A 21818-nucleotide genomic window follows, 5' to 3' on the forward strand; every position below is an offset into this window, starting at 1 on the left:
TGAAATCTATAATATTTACTGGTTGTAGTTTATAAGATATGAGGAATTGATACTTTTTTATACTTATCATCATCACTGTAAATATAATCATTTTTTAAAACATTCCCCCCCCAAATGATTAACTGATATAATAATCAACAAATAATAGATAAGGAAAATAGTTTGGTGCTTATATAGTTCCTTCTCAGTGGGATCCTGACAATGGAATCATGGGACCTGAGAGATACAGGAACAGACGACAGGCTCACTTAACCCTCCACCGACCCTTTTTTCCATAATTTGAAACCGTTACATAAACCAAAAAAAAAAAAAAAAAAATTTATTGCAAAACAACAATAAATAACACCAATAAAAAAAATCTAGCTTACATAATGGGCTGGAGGTAATGTGGGTTCAAACACATGCACACACACACACACACAGAGTAAACAGTTTGAGAGCAAGAGACTAAATGTGTAACCAATCCTTTTCCTTTGCTTTATGTCACATGCACACTGAAAAGCATGCGCACACACATCAGCCAGGCATAGTAGTAGTGAGACACATAAGACACTCAGTTTCATCTTTAAATTGCTTGTTTTGTCCTGCATAGAGTCCAAAATTCAAGCTCAAAAACTGGAAACATTTATTCCTTGAAGATTATTAAAGTCTTTCACAATTTTCTGTGCTTTTAAATAAATTCCTCCCTGACTTTTTTGATTCTTACAGATGACAAAGAGTTTGCATGTTGTTGTATGACCTCAGTATTTCTGCTCACATAATTTTCATGAAATGATGACTGTAGAGCCTTCACCCCTGCTGTGTGGAGGTTGTTGACAAATACCTGTTATTTTGGGTGTTTTCTCCACTGCTCACAGTAGCTTCTGTCATCAGCTACTGTTTCCCTACTTGTTTCCTTTGCTGACCTGTTTTGTATATAAAGCTCACTACACCAGTAGTCTACTTCTTTTTCAGGATATTCAAAATTTTATTGCTTGTACTTTTTTCAGATAGGCTTGATTTTTTTTTTCCCCCATAGAAAGCTCTGTGGTCTGCGTGTTGATTTATCCTTTTTAGCAAAACATGCAGTCAGAGGTAAAACAAAGACAATTATTTAGAGGTATTTATTGTTTGAAAAAGCAACCACACTGGAAACTTATGGGTAACAAGAAATGCAATGTGGGGGATGTTCTTTATTGTTAAATATATCTAGATGTGAATAGCAGGAACGAAAAAGCTGAAATTGTCTAATTTTCATCTTTCATCTGAACCCAAATGTGTTCAATGGACAGCCAAAACATATCATTTGGCTTTGCCTTTTTTATATTCCTAATTCCTAATTGCCTTTCCTTGGACAGGAACATTAGGAATGAGGTCTAAGGAATTAGTGCAGCATAAACCCCAAATGACATCATGCATGTGAGCACATGTATTCCTTGCATTTAATTACTGCAGTGCATGTAGTGGCAGGTGTGGCTGAAATAAAGTGGAGGGTAAAGAATCAGGTTTTTTTTTGTTACACTAAATATTAGGTATGTTTACTGTCTGATGCTGCTGTGAAGGTGAGATGTGAGATGCAGGCAAAGCGAAGCCGAGCAGTGCAGCTGGTTTATCGTCAGAAGCTGTGACCCATTTCATGGAGCTGAATACTGAGCAGACTGGTTGACGTCAAACACTCCAGCACGCTGCAGGCAACCAACAGCACTTACAGCCGAACAGGAAGGGCGGGTTATGGGGAGAGAGTGTGTCTGTGTGTCATAACAGTATTAACATAAAATTACCCTAAACATGTCACATTGGAACACCCTGAGCTAACAGCTCGTAAAACTGGGCATGTTTGATAAGTGTATATGTGATATCATGACGCAGTAAGAAAACTGTATCCAGCAGCGAAAACTTTACATTTTATTGTTTAAAGTGAGATTATATAACTTTTAAATAAAGCAGTAACAAGAATGTGAATTCATATCTAATAAGATTCAATCTTGTCAATTCAATACACTCAGGGGTTTTGGTGATTACTCTCTGCAGTATCTCATAATAGCTAATTTAGGCAAATTTTATTTATATGTAGCTAAAAAAAAAAAACAGATGTTAATGAGTCATTTTTGCTGGCCAATAACTCTCTTCCACTTGATTTCACCTTCTTTTTTTACTGTCACATACTTTTTACTGTTACATGTGATTACAATGGCAACCTTTTAGTAAAACATACTTAACCTAGAATGGTCAATCTCTGTTCTAATGCAACTGCACTCTTAAATCTACAGCAGTATTTATTTGTTTATTTTACTTTCTCAAGGAGGGAAATGTGCATCATGGTCTGTGATACAAGTGTTTAATTTAAAAACGTGCTTAATACTGATCTTCCTACCACAAGTGATGAGGATCCCACAACAGTCCTGGTTACTTTAGACAGATGTCTATTTATGTTCCTTGAACTCATTTGCTAGGTTAGAACAAAGTGACGTGATGTACCACAGAGCAAAAAATCATATTTGTAAGTTTTAAAGGCCAAAATTTAAATTGCATCTACACTGTCCTGAATTGTTAGTTAATGTTAATGACATTAACTAAGTGACATTCCTGCTAAGCCTCCACCCCTCTGATCAAGCAAATTACTTTTGTGTTTATTTCTCCTCCTGAAAATTCCCTTCAATCTGCAAACCCGAACGTAAAGGGTCTGTTTGATGTGAAAACATGAAGGCACCCCTGCTGTCACTGCTCCCCACTCTACAGCCACCATGAGCGTGACCTTTCTTTGACTGACCGCTGCCTTGTTAAGCATCATGCAGACTGACCAGAGGTGGCCTTTAGAAAGCAGTGAGGCATCACTGGCATGTAGGAAAAACCCACAAGCATCGATACTGTGTCTGATCATGTCCTCGGCATTCAGACTAGTGCTGAAATCAATTGATAAATGACTGATCAATGAAATGATAATTTTAAAAATCAATAGGTTTAGATTTTCTTGCTTTCTTAAAAAAATATTTAAACAAGATATTAGAAGTGGTTATCAAATTACAAAAAATGTGAATGCTAAAAAGCTTACTAATCAAGCAAAAATGGTTTGCTCTTCTCTGACTGCCCAGAATGGTGAGCCTCATTGAAATGCTTTTAGCAGCAAATGTTTTTGAACTGCTGCAAGTGCTGCTGAGTGAGTCTGCAGTTTCTCCACATTAAGATAAGTAACTGTCATTTGCCTTTAGTTTTTATTGTGCTTACATAGTGTATTTCACAAACTTTGCACTTAGTATACACAAAATCCATAATATATTTTTTGCCCTCAGAGGGCCCTCTAACAAGTTAATCAGGCCCTGTTACTAAAGTAACTGTACATGTACAGACCGATCAACAACGGAAATAATGAACAGATTGAATCATTATGAAAATACCAATCAGATGCAGTTCTAGATTAATCCACTATGGCCACAAAAGAATAAAAGGAGATCTCAGTTTCATTGAATAGATGGCTCATCTAAACCGACACCAAAATTACTAATACAAAGGTGACATTTGATATGAAGATATGTTCTCTGTTCATGTGACATTTAATTTACAAAACTTGCCACTCCATGTTTTGGGAAATAGACATACAGAATGTACCTCTCTGCCCATGTCCTCCCCAGAGATGTTCACTCTAATCACAAGCCAGGTAATGTTCTGTTCATTGTTTTCCTGCTTCAAATCTAATCTCCTGGGTGGACAATCAGCTGTGAGTCAGGCATGTTTGTGAAAATTACTGCTTTGGCAATAACATCTTCAAGTTATTATCTTGACCCTTCTAAGAAGCAGTGTACAAGACAATCAGAGTAATGATGCAGGTGAAATAATTGGTTCTTTATCAGACATTGTCTAGTTGTCTTACTTGGTCTTATCTGATTTTACTTTTTGGAACAAGTAATACCGGGTAAAACACTGAATATGATTTTTACGAAGGCTAACTGGTGCTGACTTATGTCACCCCCCCCAACCACCAGTGAAATAACATTTATCAGCCCAATAAACTTTATTTAATTATATGTCCACAATGTCCCTTGACGACTAGAAGCCATTTCCCTGGAGCAAACATGCGTAGTCTGAGGCTGGTATCCTTTCACCAATCCTTATGGGTGATCAGCTCATCCTAGATCAATTTTAGTAAAAGCTCTCAATAAAGCTCAGCATTTTGACATGTCCTACTATCCTGCTATGAACCGCACCATATCGTTCTGCATATACCATTCATTTGGTACTGTTAACAAAGTGCCCGATCTGTCTTATCACCTGCTATCCTCCTTCAATTAAATCTAATCTCTTCCCTTCTATTCCCTCCACTCTGGGACACAGGGGTAGGGTGACATTCTCACTACCTACCTCTAAATGCCAGATGCTTAATAATCACACTTTGAAGCTTGTACTACAGACCTCCAGCTTAGTCTTAAATCTCTGCCTCTGGGTCTGTTTTTTTTTTTGTCTTTTGTCTTTCATGCTTACACCTCAAAATTAAAGCTACTGGTCTTTGGGAGAGGTTTTAGGTTGGGTTACTTGATGCTGTTGTGGCATCTTTCAGCTAGCAGCTATCAGGCAAGCAACCTTTGACCAGGGCAAGTAATTAAGACATTTCTGAATTACATGGGCACTGACATCATGGCAGGCAGTAGATGAAAACTACATAAATACACGCAGACATTCTGTATTTCTAATCTATGAATAAGTTTACAGGTCCCATGCATTGTGTCTTTAAGGTACCTGCAATCTTGATGTTCATGTGACCATCCAGCAGCAGATTCTCTGCCTTCAGGTCCCGGTGGACGATGTTGCGGTTGTGACAATACTCCACTGCTGACAGGATCTGCCAGAACTTCCTCCTGGCCTCTAGCTCACTCAGACGTCCATGCTTTGCCAGGTAGTCTGCAACCAGAGAGAGAGAGAAACAAAGAGAGCAGAGAGTTGATATGTAATATAAGAACTATATGCAGGTTATATATTGCATTGACTTCACAGTTTATAGGCCTTTCAGACAATATAAGTTTTAACTCATAGCTTGAAGTGGAATCAAAAAGTACTGGTACGCCTGTTTTTGGTGGTACTGTGACATCACAACAATAATAGCCTACTGATATATATTTGCTGTAACGCATTTCAACAGTAAAAAAAGTGAATCACTGGTAAAAAGTCACATCAAAGCTGGAAACAAGGTCAGGAGGCACAGAGTTTATAAGCACAGAAATTCCATAACAAGGGGAAACAGTGTCTGACATATTTGTATGTGTGGTTGTCATGTAGTTTTATTTTAAATGTAGTTTTTTTTTTTGCATACAATATAACAGGCATAAACACAGTGAATGGTATAAGGTGTGGACACAAAAAACTGTCAATAAATCAAATATACTAATTAGAAATCTTCAGGAACCACTCTTCCAGAGTTTGCAGCAAACCAACACCAAGAGCTTGTTTTGCATGCTGGATATCATCTCTGTCTGTGTAAGCCAAGTGGAGCATTCATTGATGCCCATTTAAAATTAGCATTTTAACATAAAAGGAGTAGGAAATACTGCATATGTGAGAATTTTTTTTTTTTAAGCTGTGCATGCTCCATTGCCCTGAATGCAGAGCTCAGCAGGCTTGGACAAACTCAGTACTGGCAGCCTGTGACAAGTGTCAGTAGGCAGAGAAAGTCCTGGTATGCCAAAGAGTAAAATTTGGATGTGACCACTGGTGACTACTGACCCACTTCGAACACTGGTTTTAGCGCACTGTGAAAAAACTGCATTTGACAGGATTTTCCATTCTTCTGAGTGTCTGGTTTTGATGAAAGGTTCCTATGGATCAACTTCTGCCAATAGTACTTTACAGGTGTTCTACAACATGCAAGTGACTCAACATGAGATCTACAATGTAATCTTCCCTCTGTGTGCGTGTGTGTTTAAGTGTTTGCGCAGTTGTGTGAATAGACAATGGCTGACAGTGGAGGGAAAACTGTGTTGTCATAGCTCAAGGAGGAAAAGGGAGGACGAGATTTCTGGGAACTGGTCTTCAGCTACATAATGTCCACATTAGTTCAAGTTAGAACATTGTGTGACTCAGAGGGGGGGTTGGTGGGATGTTTAATAACGAAGCAGTGTTTGTCAGTATATGATTGAAGTGCACACACAGACATACAAACACACTTGACAATCAGTGGGACAAATCAAGATGCTGATGTAAATGTGAACCAAAGTTCTTAGCCAATGAGGAACAAAAACGTGATTCATCTCTCTCTATCTGGTAAGCTCGGACTGTGAACAGAGCAGTGAGGCAGACTTGAGTTTGTGGTTGTTTAGTTTAAAGCAAAGTCTTTGCTGTCTCTCTGTTTTCTTTCTCCAAGCACACAGATCACTGACCTTTCTCTCATTGTGTGCTCACATAGCACCCTCATTGTTTTATAACCTTTATACTCCATGTTCACTACTTTTTACGCAGTCAAACTGATAATATATTTTGCAGGATGCATATTTTTTTGCAACTCTGTGAACTTTGGAAAGGGTGGTGTTTGCTGCGGTCGGCAGGGTTTCTCTTCACACCTCTCTGTTCAGATAGCTTGCTAACTCTTCAATTCACACTCTGCGGCAAACCAGATAGGACACTTTGTGTTGGATGTTCTTCCAGCTGGCATGGATACAGACTACCAACCAAGCCTGAAAACAATGCGCAACAACCACAAGAAACCTCACAAAACTTCATATAGGAGTTTTGTAATCTGTACACATACAAAAAAAAAAAGTTATCTGAAGACCCACATGGATTATCTCATAAAACTGTATTTTTGCCAAGCAGACGGGATGTGCAGCTTGGTTTGCTTGAGACATTAAAAATGTTTTCATTTGTTAGATTTACTTCTTAACTTCTCCTTATTTAAGAGGCAATATTGCTTGGATTCCACTATTGTGAACACACATTTATGTAAAGGATTTAAAACCTAGTCCTAATTCTTTAAATAAATGCACAGAGAAGTCACAGTAAGTCATTCTCACAGCTCGCTGCATCAAAAATATTATGACATCAAGTAAATATCATATATTTAAAATAGAGGCCATCAGCACTGGTCACATTAAACACCTTATCTTAACACCCAAGGGTCAGCTGTAAATGACAATAAGGTAATGAAAGAGAGTACAATAAAAAGAACAAGGCTACTGATTACAGTATTAATCTTCCAGAGGTTGATGCTGTTTCATCATCAATAGTGTGGCTGTTACGCAGCTAACATTTAATAGAGTAGGAAACCCTGATTAGATAGTAACTGGCAAATTCCACGGAGGAGACCATTCAGTGACCAAGGTAGCTTTCATGCAGTGCTGCTAATCAAAAAACACACTGGGGAGGGGAATGTCTTGAGGATGTCAAACTATGCACTTGCAAGAAGAACAGGACTCAATTACACTCTAATTACTGCAGCAAAGACAGGGTGAACAGCTTGTCATCACAGAGACATCATAATGATTCAAACAGAGAGAAAGACTTTTAGATAATTGTCCCTATAAGGAATTCATGCACGAGAAAAGTGACTATGGTTGTTTTGTGAGGGGTAAAATAGCTTAAGAAAAATGCCCAGAATACTTGCAAACATCTAAGTTTGTCAGATTAAAATTTTCCAATTGTGATGTTAGAAAGGTTTCTGACAAGTTTCAAACACCAAACCAGCACATCGGTTAAAGCATGCTGATGCCTCTTTTCTCTCAGAGATGCCCCCCAGAAGCAGCACCATGGAGTTTTAACTATGTAATAAAAAATATTGTGCTACAACTAGTAATGTCCCAATACCAGTTATTCCAAACTTTTTACAGACAAGCACAAGTTCTTACATTCAAGTACTTGCTGATCAATGACTCAAGTATCAATATAAGTACTAATCTGTTGTGCTCATAGTAGGACTAGCTGGACAGAAAGATATGATCAAAATTCCTTATCAATCCACTGCACAGTTAGGCTGATGAGAGACACTGGCAGACACCGTTTGTTCAATAGTAGTGGGGACCCACCTTAAGACTTTCCAACAGTGGACAGTTTACACTTAAACACTGTTACCACCAACTCTCACAGTCTGGAATGAACACACCTGATGTCTGCAAGTACTAAAGCAGACAACTCCACAAATCCTGCAAAAAAGCAATTCTTGCATACACTTCTGCCAAAGCAAATGTGGTGGTCGTCACTGTTTTAATGGAGTAACTGAAGAAAAAAATGGAGTGTTATAAACTGTGGAGTCTACAGAAGAATATGGCAAAATAACTTTGTAAAAAAAAGTAAGCTTCAGGTGAAGAGGGAGTAGTTTTCCGGGTACAGGTATGAGTGCGCAAGGGCATCTTTGGACCCAATACCTAAGCCTACAGGTTGCAGACAATGACAATGACATCTCCAAAAAGACTGGTCCTTAAATGTTCACACTTTAACCCTCTAAAATGGTGTACATACCAATTACTGAACTCGTTAATCTTAATTCTGTACAAAGAGCAGCACTGTGTTGCTACTCCTTGTTCTACTGTAGCAAAAAATCAAACCATTACTGTTTGTGCAATCAACACTTTACAGTGCCCCCCCCCCACCCAACACACACAACACACACACAACACACACACACACAATATTGCCCCAGTGGAAGGATGAGTAATCCGCTGATACAATGTTGGTGAGGGCAAGGACCTCAGCACAGTGAGGCACACAGAGCTGCATTCTGGGAAAGCTAACGATGAATCATAGGGGTATTAGGGAACAGCTCAACAACCACTGTGTTCCACTTCTGCTGAGAGCCGAGTGAGAAGCTACATCTCTTAACAGCTGCTCAGGTTTGGAGGGGACAAACATCATGGGTACAAACTCGCTTGTTGGACAGGCCTCTGGCTGGACTTCAGATAACACTGTCAGGCAAATGAGGGAATTGTGTTCATGTAGAGGACAAGGGGCAAGCAAACACACACACACACACACACACACACACACACACAGAGTTTCCACATCTGTAACTGATACCCAGACTACTTAAATATAGTAGCCATATTAAAGTCACATTTATCTATGTGTTGATAAATGTCAATGCTGATTTGGAACTGATACCTTTGGGGATTAAACTGGGCTGGATCCAGCTGGAACTGAGCAGAGTTTTAACCCACCAAAGATCAGACGCAGCTACTGGTTGTGACAGTTAACTTCTCTTTTAACAAATGTGGTCAAATACTGAATCAGGTGGTGGTGAAATATAACAACTGTTTCACTTAAAAATCAAAGCTTATAATGTTCTTCTCCTTTTCTCAGGCACTAGTTACACCATTATCATTTAAAACTGTGGAGTGGTGTTTTAACACATTCAATATTGTAATAACGGAGATTTGAATTTAACTAATAGCATGTGTAAATAGTAGCCGGCAAAACACATGGCAGGTTTATTCTGAATAGGAGTTTAAATAATTAAGCAAAGGATCAATTAGTTGACTGAAAGAACATACAATTATTTTATCTTTCAAGCAAACCAGTGTTGGCTTCAGCTTTTCTCTTTAGATTACAGCTGATTTATTTATTTTCGGGTTTGGACTGTTGTGTTGGGAAACTTTTTAACCATTTTGACATTGTTCAGACAAACTTTATCATTAGATTCATGTCTAAATATCAAACCATACAGACTGTGAGATTATTCTGGCACACGTAATGTTCACTATAGTAATATCGGCCTGGTCAATTTGCACTGACATCTCTAAAAAATTAGCAGCACTGCATGAAAATTGCAGTAAGTAGACCATCGGGTTGGGATGCGGAAGCCCACGGCATCGAATCCCACCCAATCAGGTGTGGCCCTGCCCATCTACCAAGGGAGACCTTGGTGCTGCTCTAGAACCCAGACAAAAATGAAAGGGTTGTGGCAGGAAGGGCATCCGGCGTAAAAACTCATGCAAAATCAACGTTCAGCTGTGGCGACCCGAGGAGGGACGAGCCAAAAGCCGTTTGATCTTCTCTTAAAAATTCAATTTTTATCTTCCTTAAAAAATACAATACAGATGCTTTCTACCTGCTTCTTTGGACTACAAGCAGGTCTGTGAGGACTGGAAGAGATACAAATACAGTTGGTTTGATGTGACACAGAACACTGCCAGTTTAGCTGGCAACAGTGTACCATGTTTGAAATGTGCTGAAAAAAAATAAATAAAATATGTATGTGTGTGTGTATATATATATATATATATATATATATATATATATATATATATATATATATGAGACATACGGGCCCATGTAGATGACATTAATCTTGTAAGCTTTCTGTTTTGTGCAGTACAATGTTAAAGTAAAATGACCAGGGAAGTGGTTAAAACATAGCATATTATGACTGATAGTTTGTGTAAATACACAGTCCTAAAAACCCCTTTATTTACATGTTTTCACAGAAATTATTTATTTGTCAAATACTCCACAAATGATCTCTGCTCAAATATAGAAAAAGGTATATCCTGGTGTAACACTTTCAGCAGGTGGATCTTCAAAAGCTGTCATACAAGATGCTGGCTGTCACTCAACCGAAAACACATTTTGTAAGCATCAAAAAAACCCTGCATAGAAAATCAGACATTAATTATACTGGAGTTTAGTTATGGCGAAATCTACACACAGTTACAATGCTGCCTCTGCAACGACTTTCAAATTCGTTTGCAATTCATGAATTTAGCATTCACTTATTAAGTGTAACGTATCATAATCCTAGTACGTTATGTTGAGATGTATGCCTGCAAATAATTGTTTTAGTACTGACTAATCTACAGACCATTTTCTTTATTAATCAATGACCTGTTTGCTTAATAATCTTTAAGAATAGTGAAAATGCCCAGATCAAATAATCCAAATAATAAAACTGCTTATTTAATTGGACCCTTATTCCAACATAGATATTAAGTTTATTCAGTCATTGATGACAAAGCAGAGGAACAAATCTGCGCATTTGAGAAGTGAAATCACTAAATAAATGTTGCAATCCTTTTTAATCAGTGCATAACAGCTGTCTTTCAAACCAAAAGTATTGTTAGTTTTGATTTTAAGGAACAGCAGGTGAGATGACCTTGTTGAAGGTCAAACATCACAAATTGGTTTTTAACACTATAGAATAGACAAACATCCAGATTTCAGTTTTTGATTTAATTAATTGAATTTAACGATAACTTGAAAATGCTTAATTTAGCCATTTAGGAGATGGTGCTGTATGTTTGGAACTGAGATTGAATCCATTTTGTAGCATATAAGTCTCATGTTCTTCCAAAGGTTTGGGTCAGTACATTTGTAGAGACAAAAAAGTGAGATGATTATTTAACACTTTGCTAAGCTATTTCTCTGTTAATATATTACTTACTCTTTTCATCGAAGTAAAAGCTGTCACACCCTCACAACTGACAGATCTATAGTAAACTAACCCAGAAATATGAAAAATGGTTTATGGTTAAATGGAAACTGACAGCCTAAAGTATATGAGAATATAATTTTTAAAAGTCTTCCTTTGAAGTAAACAGTCTTCTTGTCTCATTCCCTGCCCTTCAGACATACAAGAGCTCTGCATGAGTGATTCTACTCACTGCAAGCTATTTTACTCCCTTCTCTTCAGCAATGCTTTCTTAAATATGCATGCCCTACATTTCCCCACCAACCTTCCAAATTAAAATGAATGTCCCCTACTCTCGCCTCTATTCTCTACTACCTCTTCTCTCCTCCTGTCTCTGCAACTCCAATTTATTTGTGGTTGACCCAATTTCCAGGTTTGATCCATCCTACGGTGTTGCAGCAGACTGACAGACAGACACAAAGGCACATCAACAAGCTGGCTTGGATGCCTCTGCTGTGCCGATTACTATGCCCACCCAACGCTTTTGCAAGAATGAACCCATCACTCTGCATCCTTGTGCCAAACCCAGCTCCACTTCTTTGTCTTCACGGCTCCAGACGCGCACACATACACACACTCACACAAACTTCCTCTCCTGTTCCTCTACAATACACTTTACAATTTGGTCTGAAAAGAAAAATGGAAGTTCATCCGTCATCTCTAACAGGGTGGGCTGCTAAGCATCCACAACAACTCCACATCTTCTATGCTGTAACCTATGGCCAAGAGCAGACTAAAGAAATTAATCATGTCAGAAAAGCTGGAGCAACTCGCTGGAGGGTGATAGTGGAGGAAGAAGCTTGAAATCAGGCTTGGCAGCTTATCCATTTGTCTGAGTGCATCATGACTGAATGACCTAATCCCTCTCCAGAGAGCGTCTTTGGAAATCAAAAATGATTTGATCAATTTTGAGAGATTGAATATTGTAATACTAGTGTTGTGCTGCAGATACCATTCGGCATCTACTAAATGCTGCTATTGCTACAGCTGATGATGACATAAATGTCTTACATAACTATATTACATTGTGAAATCAGGTCAGAGTGGCCCAAGGAACCAGGACACAATGGTTTTATAATAGCCTGAGTGATCTATTAAACAAATCTATAGATTATGCAAAATGAAGCTAATCAATCACACTTTGTTTTTTAAAGCAATTGTTCAACAGTTTCAGAAAACTCCTGCTTAAAGATTAGATCACTCATGATTAAAGACTAAATAACTAAACGTTCTGAAGCCAGCTTAGCATAAAGACAAAGATAGTAGGGTAAAAGATTGGCCAACCAGAAGCACTAAAGCTCACTAATTATATTGTATGTTGTGTGTTTAAAAAAAAGAATAACTGTTCTAATGTCACTGTACAAATGCTAAACAGATGCAGCGTTGGAAAGTTTGCAAGAAAACACTGTATCCTGTTAACAAAGAGTGACCATTTAGACACTACCCACTTGTGCTCCACTGGTCTTAAAATACAGGCAACCTTCATGCTAAAGCTAGTAGGGTATAAACACAAATTAAGCGTGTCTAAAGATACTTTTACAAAAGATGGTTTTAATTATTCTTTTCATGATGTTGTTGCTGCTATATGGACTGATCTGCCACAATATTAAAAACACCCTATGGTTTCAATGTTGTGGTCGACAGTGGCCGGCATGGTAATAACGTGTCAGAACACACACTGCATAGTAGCTGCTGTTTCTCTTCACCTGTGTTTTTCTCAGCAGTGTCATAAATAACTGCATAGTTGTTTGTAAGCGTGTGACCTTTCATTACATAGCTTGACTAAGCTAAAAGAAACCGACCCTTGGTTTACCTACAACAAGCACCATTAGCTATGATATGAATACTGATGCAGAGGATTGTTTCTTTTTGGGTGCTAGTACTTCGTTTACATTTTTAACTCCTCTTAAAATTCCTATTTTCTGCAGTGTGCTTCTCTAGGTTAGAGGAGCAGGAATGACTGAGGAGTGTTGAGTCAACGTCACAAGTGGAACACTGGCCTCAAAATTACACGCACACACGCCAGAGGCATGACTATTAAGTTTAGTGGAGTAATCCTATCAAACTTCTGTGTCTGGAAGTAGGCTAAAGTGCAAACATTCTCAGACTGTCTAATAGGTGAGGCCAATAATCTATGTGGATCATGATCCACTCACAGGTTGCCCACATCAGACAAGTCTATACTAGTGTTATTCATTCTTAAAATACTTTAGGGTATAATTTAGGATTTTTCACTTGGAAAAGTATAATCCTGGAATATTTGATTCCAACTTTTTTACCTTGCAAAAAAAATGCAATGAAATATGCTCTTTCTTTTGGCTAATATCCAGTGTATTTGATTGGAGACTGCAGCACGTACACACAGTACAAATTGAGTCTACGTGTGTGTACACATGTGTGGTACAGATAGAGCACATGTGGTGCTGTGGCACACTAAGATAATTTGTTATCTGCATGTACTATTCTTGCTATGTTCTGACTTGTCTGTTCTTACTATCATAAGTGTCTTTATTTGCACAAAACCAGTGCATAAAATATTTCTACTGTTTGCTATATGTATCTTCAAACTGTCAGCCTGGAACCTTGAACCAGGTTTATACGGTAAATTTGAGCATGAATGTCAAAAATCTGGTAAATGACTGACAAACTTATTGTCCCAAAGGTCCAAAATGAGTAAGGCCAGGTTTATTGCTCTTTGTGCTAAATGACAGCAAAAAACTGCCACACCTGGGCTTTTAGGCACTGAATTACAAAAAGTTTTATAGACTTTTATGATCAAAATGTATGCTTTATTAATGTGTCATATATTTAGGTTTTGCCACTTCTACTGTTCAGTATTGATGAATATTTTATAGGTTTTGAAAATTAAGAATCAAATTATATAATTTATTATTATGAATACATTATTCAGTATAATGCGTTGCTAGTTATATGGTTGGTTCAGAAGTTTTCAGACTATCTCACTCTTTGCAAACTCTCCTGTGTTGAACTTAATCTTAAATAGAACAATCCCATTAATCTACACTCAATAACTGATGAAGACAAAATAAATCCATGTTGCAAAACCTTTTTTGGGAACTTAAAAACCAAAAACTTTAATTACTCAAAATCTAAAAGTACTCAGATCATTTTATGTGCCCTTTACATTTTTAGTCAGGCACATATAAGGTCTTACGTTTGACTAATCGAACTAGCAGAAAAACAAACGCGTAAGTAGGTACCACAATTCACGCTGTATGTTGGGACAAAATTTCTGTAGACCTCAGCAAAAAAAGAAAAAAAAAAACTGTTGTGCCACACAACATAGATGAGGGCAAAGGTTTTAAATCATATTTGAATCTTTGAGTCATGAAAAAAGCAGGAACCTCTCATGTGCCCTCAGTAACAGAGAAACTGGAAAAGTTGGAACCACCAGGAGTCTTCATTGTTGTGACACAGTAACTGGACAAGAAGAGTCAGTGAGGTGACCAGAACCTCGCAGTCACTGCAACAGAACCTAAGCAATTCTTTGCAGTAATAGAAGAACCTGACAGAGGCAGACATCCTTCGCTCAGACCTTTATGGCAGAGTGGTTAGACAGAGGGCAATCTGAGAAAAACATACTGCATTAAGAGTCTGATTACTTTCAGGACACATTTCAGTTGTTGGTTCTTAAAAAAATTGGCTCACACGTTTTCACTTATCCATTAGGTAGTTTTAAGAGTAAATTGATTTGTCAGTGTTATCAATTTAAATTTACTTCTACAAAACCATTAGGAACAGTGTGTTAAAAGTGAATGAGTAAATATTTATTTAGTTAATTCCTGATTATAAGATGATTTTAAACTCTTGGTTTGGTGGCTGTATGGACCTTTAGTTTCTTGACCTCTCCTGTCACGTGCTTCACTTCTCTTATCTGTTATGTTGCTGGTTGTATAAGTATAATAAAAGTATACTAATTTAAATTGGTTTAAAAAGTAGATCTACCTCCCCCGATAAATGACAAATGTGTACATTATTCAGTATTTAGAGCCATGTAACAGTCAGTCAAATAGGGCAGAAATCTTAATATGTTGGCCAAATTAATATCTATGCAATAAAAGCAGTGAGCAGGAAGCAATTTTGTACCACATATAGTAATAAATCCATCTTTTTCTTTTTGATGCTGCCTCTCTGCTTTCAAGGATGTCATTTTATATGACAAGAAAACAATGTCAGCACATTTTGCACTGCAATTACTGCCAGCACATGACAAGGACCACGTCAGGGCATTGTTCTCAGATTTTCATCAATCATGTGACCTTTGAGATTGAGGCAGAGATACCTCTAAGAGCACTGTAAACTCAACAACACTTTGATACTTCCTTGTTTGTCAAAAACATTATTGATACAACAGAGCAGATATTTCTTTGTTCAACTGATATGGAGAGGATGCAAATAAACTGGGTGGGGAAAATGATTTTTAGCACTGAGTAACCAGCTTAATCTTGTGTTTGAAAAGATCACTCACCGAAGATCTCTCCATTCTTGGCATATTCCGTAACTAAGTAAAGCATGTTCTTCGTCTCCATTACCTGCGAGAGGAAGAGGATGAAGGAACAGGGGAAAAGGGAGGGGAGGGGAGAGTAGGAGAGTGAATATGAGTACACACAGGAGAAATCTTTTCAACAGCAATAACAGATAATCCAAGTGAACAGTCTCCTGCAAGGAGGTTTAATTGGAATAAGGTAAAATAAAGGTTAGCAACAGATACAAATCACAGAAATTTTACACAGCTGTCCACGAGGTTCTTTCTGTAGTTACAATACTGTGTCTGGCACCCACAAAGTCATGAGCAAAACAAAATGCATGAATGGGACAAGGTCTAAAAGTGGTAACAATGTAAGAGAATGGAGGTGGATGGTTGGTGGTGCTGAGTATGTCTGAATGGTACTTCAAATCTTCCAGTTCTCACACGGTGCTGTGTTGTGTAGGAGGAGGAGGAGAACCGATTTAGAAGCAGAAACACTCGGGAGATGAATAGAACTAAATGCGGAGGGTAGAATCAGATGGAGAGGGGAGGATGAATCACACAGCGAGCCAGACATTCACACTAGAAATCCCACGCTCATTGTTTATGATCAATTTTCCATCTGTTACACTGACCGATTCATGGATTTAGGAAATGAAAGCCAGTATCTTTTTTTTTTTTTTGGTTGGCCCTGGTTGTGCAACAAACACATTTTGTCCTCTCTGTATTGTGGTGCTGGAATACAACTATTATAACTGATGAATTAAGCCTCGGTTTAGTGTTAGTGTTGCAGCAGCCAATAGAGCATCTAATCTGAGAAATACTTCTTTCTCACAGGAGACACTTTAACTTGTCACAGCAAGAAAAGCACAGGTGTAACTAACTGTATTACGGATGGCTCTGTTTCATTTAGGTGTGCCAGTAAACCAGCATGTACAATAGCAGGGCTTTGGCACTGGCACACCTAAGTGGAATGCAGCCATTATTAATGTTATTAGTTTCACCTGTGTTTAGTGAGATAAATCATCACTGTGAAAGATTTCCATTCACGGCAGATATTTCTCTATCCTTTGTTGTTCGTGCTGTGACGGTATCTGACAGGAACGTGTTGACTGGCTGGCTGGCATATGCGATCTACCATGAATCCATCACCTGTCTTAAACTGTTCTCTCATCTATTTTATACTATTATACCAGAGCAGTTTGCTCACCTTACAAGTGCTACTGGGTGTTGTTTTATTTTAGTCATAGGTTGTAGTATTATCAGATTTCTCCACATGAATTTTTACCAAAACAAAACTTTTTTTCACTTTAATATTTTTATATTTTTAAAAAATAAAAATGATTATTTCCTCAGTTGTCTAAATTAGTGCAAATTTGTGTTAAAATTAGAAATTGTTTTTGAATAACAATCTGATTAAACATTCAGCTAGACCTTTCATACTGGGGTTTTGTGGTTACATGTTTGCCTATACAGTACCGAAACTTCACAGACATTTTATACTCGGGCCTACTTCCAAGGACAGATGCCAGGCCTATACAATACATTTTGTGACAGATGGCATCACAAAACCCAGCACTCCCCGTAATTATCATCATAGCACATGCAGGGCAGGTGCTAGTCATTTAATTAAACTCTGTGCCAATAATTATTAAAATAGTTTATGATGATCTGAACTTTCTGTCCAAATCAAAAATCCAGATTAGTGCTTTATTATATGACCAAAAGTCCAATTCTGATAGTAATTAATATGTATCATGATAGAATGTTTTCCCCTATATTCAATAAAATGACCACGTCACAATTTGAACTCATGCATTGAGTAACAGATAAGAAAACATTCCACCTTAAAAGTTGCTGCTAGCTCCTCATAGCCAATCAGTGGCTGTACCTGGGTGGGTTTGCGCTAAATTCGTGCTGGACTGCATCTTTTCATTCGACTTCACTTTCCTATATGTGTGTTTATGTTGGCACTAAGAGTAGCTACAGTTTCAATGTTTCTAAAAGGGCCAATGAAACTTTTCCATGTAATCAAAGACAAACTAAAAAACTAGTACTAGGATATAATGTAAAGTGAACCCTATTCTTAAGTATGAATAAGAACCACATCTATTTACAATGTCTACCAGGGATATCATCCTATGTGTAGGTATTTATATTTAATAAATTTAATATTGGAAAATAGTTTCATACTGAAAATTAAGCTCCTGCCCATGAGAAAATCTCTGCATGTCCCAGCCCATAAGGAAGAGCAGCTTCTGTATAATCCCTATTGTGAGTTACAGGGTGTATACAGGGTCTACTGTTTTAATACAAGACCGTGAACTAATAATTTATAACACTGAATGCAATTGTTTTAATCTTTAAAACAATGCAGTTTTTAATTGTAGTGTAGAGGACATTGAGTCAATGCCCTGACCATCTAGTCCCTTCAATTTGCCCAAGCATTTCCAGCAAAATAATTCATGTTCACGTGACAAACTAATTTTGTCTTGGCATTAATATTTAAATAATGATATACAGAAAGCGCTTTTGTAATTTTTTAGACAATATCCAGAGACAAATGCTTAAAATCTCTGTTCTTGTACAAAGACTCAGTCTAGGTTAAGGCTGACAACGGAAAAACTGCAAAACCAACAGTCAGAGGATAGCGAGTTGGAAAAAGAAATGACAAACCAGAACGGGGTCTATAGTTGGGGTTGTCTGTGTCTCTGTGTGTCTCCATTAGCTACAACTTCCCTGTAGGCCACAGAGCCAAGCTTAGTTTATGAGACTAGAAAAGGAAATCGCTAATTGAACTGAGGTGGCCACTGAAAATAATAATACACACCAAAATAACAGCAGAAAGCTGGAGCAGGGCCACGTTATGTGTAATGATAATTAACACTCATTTACTTTAACTAAACAAAGTAACAGGACCCGAAGGTTTACGTAATACAACTGCATCACCAGAACTGCTGAGGAACTCGTGGTTAGGGTATTTTGTAACAGACAGCGGACATCTTTGTTTTAAGGTGAGTTTCCCTTTGCTTGGATCCCATACCAATAACATGCAATACCAGAAGAAAAAATCATTTGAAAAAAATTTAACCATTTTAATTCTTTTTTACCTTTTCCTTAGAAAAGTGAACAGGTAGACAACAACCATAAAAAGGTGCAAAAGATGGGAAAATAAACTTTCTCCATCTTTAGGATTAATTTTTATAAAAAATTCTTTTCACACATCATAATAATTATAGTGTCATTGAATATCATTTCAACAGCATGACTGCAAAGACCAACACAAAGCAAGATTATTTGCTTCTTGATGTTGACAAATTAAAGGCATTTTTTGCTTTTTACTTCACATGCCAACTAAACATGCACAATACACAATTTACAGTTTACACTGTTTTAAAAGCCAAGGTATATGATGTATTTTTTAGTAAGAGAAAGAGACAAAGCTGATTGGATCTTTACAGCAGACATTTTGACCTATAGTACAAACGTACAGATGTTCCCACTAACCAATAATGGCTCTTATTACAACATGACAGTGTGACAATGAGACAGGATGCACAATACAAAAATCCTCCAACTGAAGCAGCTAAATGCAATTTCATCCTTCATTTATTATCATTTACACAAGTGCATTTCTTACTATGAAAAAATGTTTAAGGGTGTGTTTTTAAACTACAAATTGAGTGTCTAATACATCCATAAGTTGCATAATGAGGAGAATACTGAGTAAACCCCACAACTGTGATGAGCAGAGGAATAGGCACTTTTTAATTAACATTTTAAAATGTATGCTTATAGATTACTAACTTTGATAACATGTAATTACCATCTTGAGGCTGTACTCAAACTGACGAAGTACTAAGACTCCAACTCTTGATATGTGTCCATGTGTCAACTTTCCCTAATATCGCATCACATCATTTTGCTCCCAGCTCCCATCATGTTGCACGCTCTCTGCCTATGCAGTGCAAAGACATACCACAGAGCACTGCTTGCGTTGTAACAAGGCTTTTGACAGTTTTCCAGCCACACAAAACCTTCACAGTAGATACTGCAGATCATTCTTACTTGGGTCATTTTAGCTAAATCATTGTGAAACTCAATGCTGATACTCCAATTATATGTTCATAAAAAGTACTTTTCCAAGTTCACATAGAAGCAAGGGGGCACTGACAAAAATTATAAACATCTGAAAATGTTACCAATTTATTTTGGCCTAGTTTAAACCTTTTTTTTTTTTTTAAATAATCTGAGTGTCAGTAAAAAAATCAAAATTGGGTCAATTACTGATTTTAAAACGCAACTTAAATAGTGCCTGCAATACATTTCAGATCGTATACAACCTATAACATATACAATCTTCAGCATCAAGCATTAATGTTAGAATTAGGCCAGGAGCACCTTAACACAGTGCAAGGCACATGCAGAGACAGAGAATGTCAGTCAGTCATTAACTATGTTCTCATATCTTAAACTCTCCTGCGGTGGCAGGTTCTGTTTGGCAGCAGTTGTTTGCTAATGCATTAGACAATGACCTGGATTAGTCGAGCGCTTCAACACCCTGACTGCTAAAGTACTTGGTGTGAAGATCAACAAGGGCAGTAGTGAATTATGCTCCATGGAACCCATTTGTCCACAATTTAGCCAGAGACGCATCTAAATCTAGGGCCGTCACATGTTAAATTATTAACAGTACCCATGCCTCGTGCTCTCTGAGGGGAAATTATATTTTTTTAATAATTTCTTTACACCTATGGTGAGCAGGTATCACTTGCATATCATTAGCATTAGAGCAAGCTTTTTTCTGGTCTGATTTGCATTAAACTAAATCCAAAATTATTAGTGGCCAAACAAAAAGAACAAGCCAATCTAGCTTTTTGGGTTTATAGTGCCACGTACAAGAGTTTGCATTTGATGACAAATCAACAAACAGCTTGTATAAGAGATACTTGATACATCTATTATTAAATGGTAAAAATTGTGTGTGTAAAGGGGGCAATTAATGGAAATTTAACAGATATCCTTGTATGTTGTAGTAGCTGAAGTAAATATATGCAGGAACATTCTTCCAACATCACTGCTCTAATGACAGGGACAGACCGCAAGGAATTGTGATGTGATGGATGAAAGAAAAGTTAAGCTCCGAGCACCTTTTAATACCCAGTTAAATATCACAAATTTTGTCCACATATTGATTTCTAAAATAGTTTGATCTACTGTATAAAGCATGCAGTAATGCTACAGACTGACCTGGTACAGCTTGATGATGTGGGGGTGGTCGAGCATCTTCATGATCTGAACTTCTCTGTAGATCTTTTCCAGGTTAACGGCATCCAACTGGGTCTTGTCGATGATCTTAATGGCCACCTATAGAAATAACAAGCATCAACAGTACAACTGTAATCTTTCAGTTTCTCAATATCATACAGCTGTATATTCTCTAAAAACTTGAAGCAGCAAAAGCTTAACAGTGAGTTCTTTTCAGCCGTTCTTTTCAGAGAACTTTGTTCTGTGACAACATAGATTAATGAATGCAGCTTGCCCGAAACCTTTATAAACAGTTTTAAAATCCAAGTCATGCATATAGTTTTTTAAAAGGTAGAGCAGAGGCAAACACGTGCCTTGTTGAATACACACACACGCACCTAGAATGACGTGTTCAACTTCAACAGTCAAGCCTTTGGTTAATGATGTCCACTCGGTAACAAGACAATATTACCATCTCTCCTTCAAACTGTCTCATAAACAACGTTTCATCACTGTAATCTGATGTGTTCCAAGTGTCTGCGAGCCAAACTGGAGAAGTAAACAACAGGAGGCCCCAGCTCCTCTCTCTGCAATCACACAACTCTTAGACAAAGAAAAACAAGACTCAAGACTGTTTAAACCCAAAGATGCACACACATGCACATAGTACATGGGTATGATGTTCCAAGTACTGGTGAGGCTTAAGCTGAAATGATTAAAGTTTTA

At 37.5% G+C, this 21818-nt stretch overlaps 1 protein-coding gene across 5 annotated transcripts in view; it reads right to left on the reverse strand.

Annotated features, from left to right (window-relative positions):
• The window catches only part of sik2b (salt-inducible kinase 2b), a 40869-nt gene that overhangs the window by 15840 nt on the left and 3211 nt on the right, over positions 1-21818 (reverse strand). For 3 of the 5 annotated variants that reach the window (XM_067506716.1, XM_067506715.1, XM_067506714.1), the window contains exons 2-4: positions 21096-21212; positions 15846-15909; positions 4711-4872 (exon numbers count right to left, since the gene is read on the reverse strand). In XM_067506716.1, the coding sequence (XP_067362817.1) occupies positions 4711-4872; positions 15846-15909; positions 21096-21212 (343 nt within the window). Of the gene's footprint in view, positions 1-4710; positions 4873-15845; positions 15910-21095; positions 21213-21490; positions 21680-21818 lie in introns of those variants that run through there. The other 2 variants (XM_067506717.1, XM_067506719.1) reach the window with 2 other exon arrangements.

Source organism: Channa argus, chromosome 6 (assembly GCF_033026475.1).
Source record: "Channa argus isolate prfri chromosome 6, Channa argus male v1.0, whole genome shotgun sequence".
Lineage (NCBI taxonomy): Eukaryota > Metazoa > Chordata > Actinopteri > Anabantiformes > Channidae > Channa > Channa argus.